This window comes from Poecilia reticulata, chromosome 21 (genome assembly GCF_904066995.2).
Source record: "Poecilia reticulata chromosome 21, P_reticulata-male-v2, whole genome shotgun sequence".
Classification (NCBI taxonomy): Eukaryota; Metazoa; Chordata; class Actinopteri; order Cyprinodontiformes; family Poeciliidae; genus Poecilia; species Poecilia reticulata.
In genome coordinates, this window is record NC_088850.1 from 15,739,580 (window position 1) to 15,750,872 (window position 11,293).

Genomic DNA, 11,293 nt, shown 5'->3' on the forward strand with positions numbered 1-11,293 from the left:
GGCATCGTTTCTTGTCAACGTCATTATTTAAAAAGCACCTCAAAAAAATAACTTTCTTTTTTTTTCCATTTAGTGACAAACAGTTTTATTCTTCAGAAGTTTGGTCCTTATAAATATGCATTATATACAAAATAATATTATAAAACATATAAAGAGCAGTGTCATATTTAAATTAAACTCTGAAAATAATCATTTAAAAAAAAAAATTACATTATTGGTTTTCTACTTTTTTTGAAATTTACTATAGGCAGGCAGTGGTGTGACAGTCTTTTCCTTCTCCTTTTGACTCAGTTATTTTTGTCTTTTCAGTGAGCCTGCATAAGAAATACATTCCTATGCACACTTTCTCTGGGTTTTTGCTGGCACTGCGCTGACTGTTGGGCTCCTGTGGTTTTTCTCGTGAAATCCCTGTTGATTAAAAAGTGTTCTCTTGTTTTCCATTCTAGGTTTTTTTTTATGGTAGTGCAAATGAATAAAGAACAGACAAGGGCACAAATTTAGCATTGAAACCCCCTCTTTTTAAGGCTTCTGTAGTGAATTTGGGCTGCATACAATCTCCACCCTTACGCTGATCAAGTCCAACTAGTCCTTTCTTTTTTCAACACGATGAACAGCCGAGGGATATTTTCGCATATTCGTAGCTCTCGTTGTTGCCGACGTTGGACTGGGGACAGCGGGTGAATTCACTCCTTTCGACCCTGAGTCTTGCATAGCAGGCAAAGCTGGCAGGAGTGATTACTGAGGAGGGAGCAATGGGGGGGTAGGAGGGGCTGGGGTGATTTGGAGAGTCAGATCTTAGGCACCTTTTATTTCTGATTGGTTGGCTTTCAAAGTCATCATGATTATCAAACAAGGCCAGGTCAGATACGAGGGGCAAATATCCACCTTTCTTTCTTCCTTTCGCTGTCCAGGTTGGCTGAGATTCTAAACGAGCATTTCCCTGATGCTTTGTCCATCTTCAGACCACATCTGGTCAGTCTTATTTGCCTTCCGTCCACTTAAGGAAGGTCCATCATTGTACACGCTTTGCATACAAACACTTGGTCGACACTAGGTCGGTCAGCCCTGTCCTCCTTCTGCTGTGTTTCGATTTCTTTACAGGGCTAACGTCTCGGCCCTCAACAGTTCTTCAGTGTTTCAGAGCAGCAATGAGCATCTAAAACAATCCCCGGACTCCTCTCAGCATTTTGTAAACAATCCAGAACATTACATTCTGCCTCGATTGTGTCTCAGTTATGCGTCCAAAGCTTCTCTGACCCCTCGCAGTTTATACCTGTGGGAGAAACAAAGAGGCGAAAATGAAATTAGAGTAAAAACCAAGTCTGTTTAGTTGTTCTGAACTGTTTGAATCAATTAAAACAAAAGATTTTCCAAGCGTCGTAACAGTTCATAAGTTATTTTCTTTTATATTTAACTTGGAAAGATAAAAAGAATTCCGCCAAATGCCACAAAAATAAAACATAGTACCTTTGAGACCAAGCAAAGCCAAAAATGTGTGAGAAAACATTATGCGTAAGGATTTTAGGTTATCATGTGGCCAAGATAAAGAACATTCAGTCTAACTTACAGAAACCAATAATGCATATATATGGGGTTTCCCAATCTTAACTCCAAAAATCCACAGCTCTTCCATAAATAGCCTGATGATTATTGAGGGATGGTGCACTTGGGACAAAGTAATGCGTTTAAAATCCAAGAAAATGCTTACCTCAGTTGCTATGACGCACTCCCTCCGCTCCTCCGCTATAACAAATACCGACTGGTACATGGAGTCTCTTGAGGAACATATTGTTGATATCCTACACTCTGGCTTTTCACTTCAAACACAAAGCGAAAGTTGTATTAATGTAACAATACTCACAAGGGACAACTGTGTGTTAGCAACTGCAGGTGAGGAACAACGTAAAGTTTCCCATCCAAGCTAGTAAAAACAACAAGCTGATGTGTTCACACAAACAAAACCCTGGCCTTAAGTAAGAGGGAAATCTTAGCATTTCTACTGTAGCAGGACATCATTAATGCAGTTTGTGTGCTTTATATGTATTCTTCAGATTCTTTGAAGGGAAGTTGTATTAAAAGGTTCTAAACAGCAAGTTTATTCTCTGTAGTAGATAAATATATATATGTGTTTCTTGGCTATTATTTTTGTTTTAAATCTGGGGTTAAAGCTAATGGCTAGTCAGAGAAAGTCAAGACTAAAGAAGAAATCCAAATCCAATCTCCAATAAGTTGTTATCACTTACACTAGCTGAGTAATGTAAAAGAAAAAAAAATCTGTTAAAAGATTAATAAAATAGTATTTATGTAAATTGCTAAGATGTTTTTTACATTTAAGTTACATAAGCATGCTTTGGTGTTGGACCATCCTGGACTAGCCGTTAGCTTATCTTCCTGGACTTGAAGACACAAAAAGATTTATCTACTGAAAGTGTTATATGCTTAGAACCTCTTAACAGAACATCCCTTAAAAAAATCCCGAAAGTGTTATTTTGAAAGAGTGTTTCCCCTTACCTGTACATTCTGCTCAAAGGCATTTTATCTTCTAAACTCTTGTCATAAATAAGACATTTATCTTCTTGTGACTTTTCATCCTTAAAATCCTTTGTTTTCGAGTTGTAAGAGTCCAAGTGATAGTTTTTGTGGATAAAGTTTGATTTTTCTGAGTCACAGTCCACCTCCAGACTGAGTTTCTGGTTGGTGTTTTTCAGCTGCGACGCTGGGATCAAGTTATCACTTTGCACCTTTGAAAGGTTGTTCATAGTCTCCGTTTCGGCTCCTTGACCCCGTGCCTGCCTGTGGATGTGCCTCAAAGCAAATCCCACCATGCACAGTAGAACCAGCAGCGCCACCAGACCCACTGCCAGAGAGACCGCCGCCCACTGGAAGCCGTCGTCGCCCGTCACCGGAGAGGTGAAGGTGGCGAAGGATTCACACCGAGGCCCGGTGTAGCCTGGAGGACAGGTGCAGACCGCCGGAGTCTTCCCTGGGCCACTGCCTGCGGTGCAAATGCCTCCGTTGTGACATGGCCGTACGAAACACTCGTCCAGGATTCTGTCACAGTTTCGTCCACCATAGCCCGCGGGGCAAATGCAGGCGTAGTCATTTATTCGGTCTTGGCAGGTTCCTCCATTAAGGCATGGGTTCCCAGCACATTCGTTGATGTTGATCTCGCAGCGCTGTCCAGTGAATCCTGCGCGGCAGCTGCACATGCGCATGCCACCTTGGAGCAGACACAGGCCACCTAACAAGGATGAAACGGACAATGATGACTAGGTACAGACATTTCATAATGAGAAACAACTTCAGTCACAAGCATTTCAAAATCACAAAGAACTTGATCCCTCTCGGGTTCACAAATCTTTGTCAAATCCATTGGGACCACAGAGAACAATATCTTAGAGGGCTGCATGTTTACAAGAAGACACAAAACTGAACTGTGTTTGGATATTTATCGCCTTTCACCAACAACCGCAGCAAGCTGCGGTGACATTTACAAGCCGTTGCTCCGAGCTGCCGAATGTTTACGTGGAAGACAATAGACACCAAGTTCCCAACAATTCCTGTTGTTCCACACTGCTTCCAGCAGCAGGAATTTAAAAGCTTGGTGGTGGGGAGAGAGAGGGGTAGCGAGGGGAAGTTCAGAAAAGTGGGGGAATGGGAGGCCAAAGAGCAGAGGAAGACCGTACCATTAGCACAGGGAAGCGACGTGCATTTGTCCACTCTCTTCTCACAGTTGAGTCCGGTGTAGCCGGGAGGACACTCGCACATGTAGCTGCGGCCATTGTCTTTCTCCCAGCATTTGCCGCCGTGGAAGCACGGGGAGTCAGCACACGTCAGCAGGTTGTGCTCGCAGTGTGAGCCCTCAAAACCTTGGAGACATGTGCACCTGTAGCCGGTCTCCAAATTCTTAAGAAATGCAACAAGAAAAAAATAAAATGTAGGCCTCAAATAGCACAAGCAACAATCGGCAGGTATGATCCCTTATTCAGTCTACTTACAGTGCATATGCCTCCATTCCTGCAGGGGTTGCTGTCGCATTCTTGCATCTCCAGCTCACAGTTAACCCCTGTGAATCCTGGCAAGCAAGTGCACGTGTAACTCCCTTGGCCTGTGTTCATGCAGGTGGCACCGTTCAAACAGGGATGGTGATGGGTGCAGAAGTTCAGGTCTGAAGAGGGGAGGGCAGAAAAGAGGGTTTGTTTACAGAGAGGCAAAGGGGAGGGAAAAGAGCTACCTACTCTTGACGTGTGTGTGCGGAAAGCTCTGAATACACTTTAGGGGAAACCTAATTTACTAATGCTTTCAAGTCAGTAATATGAGAGCATCTTTTCTCAAAAGAAACAAGTGGTAAAAGTTGTGTGTGGCGTACCTTGGTCACATAATAGGCCTCCCCAACCCTCCTGGCAGTTGCACTGCCACGGCAGCTGGCAGGTACCGTGCTTACAGGCCGGGTACTTCCTGCACTCGTCGCAGAACGTGCCCTGCCAGCCTTCCCTGCATCTGAAGAAATGACAACAGATGTTTCTGGATTACTCTCTTCAGAGTGAGCGTCAGAGTTTCTTTGCTTACAAAACTACAAAACATCAACAGTTTTAAACACGCGAGCTATTGACTTTGATTGATTAAGAGCAAACAACCATGTGTTATGGTTTAGTTAGGAATTTACTGGCAAGAACCTAAAGAAATCAGACGGCAGTTCTGCAACATTAGCAGATGTTCCGTCACAGTTAAATCCCATTGATGTTGCATGATGATTGAATTCACTGCAGCAAAATGACAAGATGCATAGTAGGCTTTTGCTGAAGCGATGTAAAATCATGAATAAGCAACTTATAATTATAGATCAATTGTTATGCGTGGTCAATATTGTTTTTAAATGTTGCGCTACAACTTCTGTCAAACCACCTGAGCCAAAGAAGGAGCACCACATTGTTTTATATCTCAAGTATTTATTCCCTGTCAGGGACAGTTTTTGCACAGCAAATGATGGATTTATGTCTAAAACGAGAGCAGCAGAAACTTGAGGAGGAATTTCTCCCAGGGATGGGGTTGAGTGTGCAAATTATTCTTGCTGCTGAGCAAGTGAATGGGACGGGGCAGTGACAGGAAGGGAACGTGGGAATAGGAGAAGTTTGTGAAAGCAGTTCACACAATTTGGTAGATCTGAACCTCTTTTATTGGATTACACTAAAATAGCTTCTCTACTACTCTTCTTTTAGTGGTTTTAAAGATAAATTGCCAATTTGGAATCTATGATTGTTTTTGCTGAAATCTTAGTTAGCTACACTTTTAGTTTCTTTGGTTTTCTAACTACTATGATGCTGACTGACTAAATTTTTTTTTATGCTCTACTATACATATTTTTCTGGTTTTAGATTCTTCTAGACTTTTTTTTTTTTTTGCTTTTGTACCTTACATCCTCTGGTCTTTTTTAAAATCTTTGTTTCATTACTTTAGTCCAGATCTTGTTTTTAAGGACTGTATTGGTAAAGATATTATTAATATACCGACGAGTACAGTACAGTTTCTCTTATTAATAAGCTATGATGCTTGACGAGAAGCACAAGCAAATGTGAAAGCAACAAACACTGTTCTCATAGCCTGTGTCCCAACACATATTTCAACACTTCATAATATTTGATACTTACACACACTCCCCAGGTTTGGAGCAGTTCCCATTCCTCTCGCTGCACCCCTCAAGGCAAATAGCTACAGTATAAAGAAAAAAAAACAAAAAACAAAGATAAGTTACTTTTTAAAAATAAGTGCGAAGGCACTGACTTTGTAGAAAAATGCAACTGTTTAAAAATAACTGCTGGGTTGTAAAGATGTCAGGTAATCCTTTAATACTTCACAATAACAACCATGAAGGCTAAAGAGATGGCAATTTCTTGAAATAGCACACTCCGAGTGTCCGTGTTGAAGTACGTGAGGATTTAGTCTGTTTTAACTTTGGTCATTAATCTAAACCTGTCCGACACACCCTAGTTACAGCTGCCCCTTAAAGAGAGAGATGGGATGGTGGGGGTTTGTGGCGGGTGGGCAGGGCAGATAGTTTGTTTGTCCTGTTTTAAGTGCACCGGTCTTGCATGACACTGATTCGCAGGACAACATATCAGGCGGCTGACAGTAAAGCGGCCCGCTTTAAGTCCGGAACAGATGCTTGCTCTCAATAGCAGACAGCTGTCACTATTGTTGTTTGTGGTCCGCCGCAGCCATATTTGCAGCTGCTACTGCTGCGCGCCCAACAATGGAAGGGGCTAAACATCGGTGGCGCGTGGCGGATAATAATGCCGCGATTAACCTTGGCGCGTGCTGTCGCCCGGACTCCTCCTATCGATGCTCGCGCGCCCCCTCCTCCTTCTTTCCCGCCTGCGGATTATGTTACCGGGCACGCGCGAATACAGTGTTCCCTGAAGGGGGAAATCGTGTGCTTATATTGATTGAGGGTTCACTTCAAAATTTCTTTTACACGACTAGAAAATTCGCAAATGATTACTTTAATTGCATTATAAGACGGACATTGAGGGGAGGTAAGAAAAATGAAAAGTTCCGCTACTGTTTCAATTTGTGTTAAAAACTCTCCCAGAGTTGTACCCGGAGGCCGCTCAATGTTGTATGTTCCCTTTAGCAGAGTTTTATTTCGGAAAACCTTTTTAAAATACCCACAAGCTCCTACAGTACCACTAATATTTCTTTTACACTTTTCAAGCCTGATTGTTTGGGTATTGTGCATTAAAAATACATTTTACATCAACAATTTCTTTTCTTTAACTCAAATTCTTTAAATAAATAAATATTTAGTAGTAAATGCTATTATTATTATTTTTTTATAATACACTCAGTTGCTCTGGAAGCTCATTTCCACAGCATTATGTTTCACAACAAACTTTGTTGCATAGAGTAAAAAATATTGAATGATACACTAAAAATTACTTAAAACCACAAATATTTCCCTTTGTAATGCTACAACTAAGGATTTCTAAGGTATTTTAAATCCAAAGTAATTACACATTTGAGAGATTTTTTTAATGACTTAAAATTGCTATTCATTAATCTCTCATTAAAAGTAGGTCCATTAAATGCAACTTAATTTCAAAGTTTTGACATTTCTATCTTAATGTTACAAATCCGGCATTCATAAGGGGCACCTGCAGACCCAAGGACCCTAATCAGCAGCTTAGCACCCTTGTGCCTTTTGCTGGCTCTGTTTTTATCATCAGTGTTTGAATGTTTATGCATTACACATCTTGCATAAGCATTATTATGGCTTACAACTAAAAAATACTGTCTGCTACACAGTAACCAAATGTGTGTTGCTTCATATGATTTATGGATTGATGGCACTATCTTAAATATCAAAACAAATGTAGTTTTAAATCTTTCAGAAAGGATGCCTTAGTTGCTGTGTTGGTAGAAAATGGTAGCTATCTAATAGACTATGCCTCCATTTTCATTTGGACCTTTAAAGAAATAATTGAGATACTTTTGTGTCAAAATATTGACACTCCATTAGGTAGTTTGTCCTTAATTAGGCTAGTGTATGTGGCCTACTTCCAAAATGTTAACCTGTGCAACAACAATTTTCTGATTTACTTAGAAAAAAAAGTACATTGTAAAGCATGTGACAACTCTAGTTCTCTTTGGTGCCCCCTGTTGGTTGGTTTGGGTCCTCTGAACAGCTGCTTAGTTTGCTTTTGCATTGTGCCGGCTCAGCAGTCTCTAAGTGTAAGTTACACTAAACCCAAATGAACAGCCTTGCTCACATCCATCCATGGGAGTGTGGGAGCGGAGGGGAAATTATGGTGTCTGAAAGATGCTCAATCTGTCTTTTCCCATGTATATTTTCTGTAGTCACGCACGATTGATGTGTGTGCGTAATTGCAACACGTGAGCCCATCTGGTTAGAATTTGGCGCCACGGTCAAAATAGCGCATGCCAGTTTCTCTTTCGCCACCAGTGTGACACGGATGACAGATCCGCTGTCACCCGTGTGGTCACATATCCAGCACATGGTAGCTATTACTCTCACGGTGCCTCCTTCCAATCTACTCTTTGATTAATTTGTTTTTGGTGAGAGGGGATGTGGGGTGATGGGAGGCCTTTGGTATTTTTGGACTAAAATGACATCAGGGGCTCTCCTGTGGGCTCATTTGGAGCTTTTCAGAGTGTGGGTCCGCAATGTGGTCAAGTGGGTTCCAACCAGCTCAATGTTGTTTTACAATCCCACAACCGGTTACATTTCAGAATTATGTGATAGAAATGGGCCATCAAGGAGCATTCCACAACAAAACCGCCTGATAGACAAAGGTATTATTAGGTCATCTCTGGCTGAAGATCTCCTTGGACTTCAGTGGGGATGACATCTTTATCTGTGACTTCTTTTCTTGGTATAAACACAATAAGAAAGTCAAACTGCACAGGGAGCATCTAATGGCTCATAATCTTAGTTTGCAAAATAAATATCAGCGGTCAAGTTCAAACCAAGAGTTTTCAGTTTATATCGCAACCAGAAGAAAGCCAGCCAGGCGAGAGACCAAAAGGTTCGGCTTACGTTCTTCACAGTATTTCCCTTTCCAGCCGGGGAGACAGGACAGCTGACCGTCCCTGGTGCAGGTGTAGTGACCGAACCGGTCGTCTCTGGGCGTGCACTTTTTGGAACAACTTTCCCCATAGTAGCTCTCGTTGCAGATGAACCGATAGGAATATCTGAGCTCCGTCTGCTTCTCGGTTTGTGTGTCCTGGGACCAGTCGGTTCCTACGCCCAACTGTCTTTGGATGGCAAAAAAGCTAATCATAAAGTCTGGATTGTTGGTATCTGTAAAAGATGAAACATCAATTAGAAAGAAATTAAAATAGTAAAATGATTTTTCTTTTTTTTAAATGTGCCACTGTCTTGTGATGATTAGGTCAAAGAGTAATCCAGTTTCGTCTTAATAACTTGCCAAGCACCCGAACTGCATCCCTTATCAAATCCCATATAGCTGAGATGAAAGATAAACTCAGGTCGAAATTTCCTCTTTTTTTTCCTGTCAGCAGAAAAAAAAAAACATTCCCAGGCCCAGTCCCCTCTTCCAAAGGGCAGAACAGAGTAAGGTGTAAAATACAGGAAGATGTAGTCAGGGGCTTTTGGCAGGCGCTGTGTATTCTCACCAAGAGCCCACAGCTCTTTCCCACGCCAAAAATAAAACTAGAGGAAGTTCAATTGTATTGGGCATAAGAATGAAAAAGGTGCTCTGAAGTTCATAATAAAGGGATGCAGAGGCGTGAAAAATGTCTCAAAGTATTCACATTTAGCATTATGATTAAGAAGTAAATGTTTAATCACCCCCCTTCGAATCAAACATAGCCATGTTTTAATTTGTATCTGTGAATAGGATACAGGAAAAAAAAAAAAAAAACTAAGGAGAGCTCCCTCCTGTGGTAGTATATGTTGCACTCACCTAGAGGTAGATTTCCATAAGGTGAATGCCAGGCCTCAATAATTAATGAAAATGACCCCTGAGGAGAAAAACACATGCAGTCGGTGAAACTGTTTAGTTTATAATTTCACAACTTTTAAATGTTTTTGTCTGTGTTTTTTTTTTTTTTTTTTTTGATTCTGTGTGGTAGTTCAAATGTATTACAGTTAGGATGTATGGAGAGATTTTCGAGTTACAGTGAACCACATACAGCACAGCGTATGGGCCCCTGTAGATTTTAAAGTGAGCCACGTCGTAGCGGCGCAATCTGGTCGTCGCCAGAGCATTACCTAATGACATGGATTAGACGAGCGGACCAATAACCTGTGCGCTCCCAAAAAACGCACAGCTGCTCCCCCGTTAAAAACAACAACAACAACAACAACAACAAAACGGCACAATAGGGGCCGCTGCTATGACACAAAAATAATAACGGGGATGCATTTATGCTGCGCGCCTTCCACGCCCTTACCGGCCATCCGAACTTGAAGGGGATTTGAATGGGTCTGGGTAAAGTGCCGCTGTCCTTGGCGCTGAAAGAGTTCGTCCCCAGGACCGGTGTCTCCCTACTCCCAAAGATGCAGTCACCTGGCGACACCACAGCCTGGTAGTTCTTCAGGCAAATTTTGAAATAAGTCCTGCAGCTGGGCGTGCAGGCGTTCCCGTTTGCCAGCAAGCCTTTGTGGTTTTTAAATTCATGGAGATCTACCTCAAAAACTCCCGAGCCAAATACCTAAAATAATGTAAAAAAAAAAACAACAAAAAAACAAAAAAGGGGTGGGGGGGAGGGAAAGTGAGACGTTATTTGAGAAAGCGTGAAAACAAAACGACAACAAGCGTCTCTCCGCTTGTTTTCGATCCTCATTCGTCATCCTCCTTCATACCTGTAATATTAACGTGGTGCTGAACGCGATGGTAAAGGTGAACCAGGCTGCCATCCTTCTCGTTTCTCCAGGGCAGCCGTGTCACCAGCCGCCAGAAACCGCAAAGCCTTCTTACTCCCAAGTATTTACGCCCAAGAAAAAAAAAAAGATTTTTTTTTTTGGGCAAAAAAAAAGCAACAATCTAAAAAACACACATAAATCCTCCGAAAGCTCCTTCTTGCCGTGCGTCAAAAACGGTCCAGAGGAACGGTTCCCAAAATCTCAAAGTTATCCAGAAGCCGAGGGAAGACCAGAATATCCACAGCCGCGCGTCTTTTTCGGTCAGCAGGCGTCCTCTCCTTGTGTATACTCCACAGTGTGTCCCTCCGCTGAGTGCGTGTAAAGGCTCAAAGCTTGTTTTGGTGCTGAACTCGGTGCGTCAGTGCGCCACGGACGTTCATCAGCCTCCTTATTACTAGTGAATGAACCGTAGAGCGTCTCCTCCTGGATATATAGATGTACACTGCGCTGCTCATTACATAAACTGTCACTCACCCAACATGGCACCGCCCCCGTTCACATATTCAACCCCCTTCCTTTCCACCCTAACAACAATTATCCAGATTTAATTCTCAATGGCAATGAGATGCCGCACCACTATTAACGAACCCGGAACATTTGTTAATTCATTTAATTTATTATTATTATTTTTTACAACCGAGTGCGCACACTGGGATGCTTTACGCACGGGGACAATCTAAGAGGAGAGAAAACTTTGAGTGTAGAGAAGATCAATTCAATTAGGGTATTTCTTCGTGTGCTGTTTTCGCAGTTGGTTCCACTCAATTGCACGCCTAATCAGCCCCTCACTACAGGTTTGGGGACCACGCGTCCGCCCGGAGACAGCACTCTGACACGGGAGTCTCCCCGGGGGATGGATCACAGACAATGGCAACAGAAATAAGATTA

At 42.2% G+C, this 11,293-nt stretch overlaps 1 protein-coding gene across 1 annotated transcript; it reads right to left on the bottom strand.

Annotated features, from left to right (window-relative positions):
- Positions 1-4: 4 nt before the first annotated feature.
- On the bottom strand, positions 5-11,012 carry dll4 (delta-like 4 (Drosophila)). The gene is made up of 11 exons (XM_008398405.3): positions 10,346-11,012; positions 9,934-10,194; positions 9,444-9,501; positions 8,555-8,818; positions 5,649-5,709; positions 4,370-4,500; positions 3,999-4,168; positions 3,687-3,906; positions 2,512-3,241; positions 1,709-1,817; positions 5-1,273 (listed from the first exon to the last, which is right to left on the bottom strand). The coding sequence occupies exons 1-11, from the start codon at positions 10,397-10,399 to the stop codon at positions 1,268-1,270; spliced, it is 2,064 nt and encodes a 687-aa protein (XP_008396627.1). The 5' UTR covers positions 10,400-11,012; the 3' UTR covers positions 5-1,267.
- Positions 11,013-11,293: the final 281 nt, after the last annotated feature.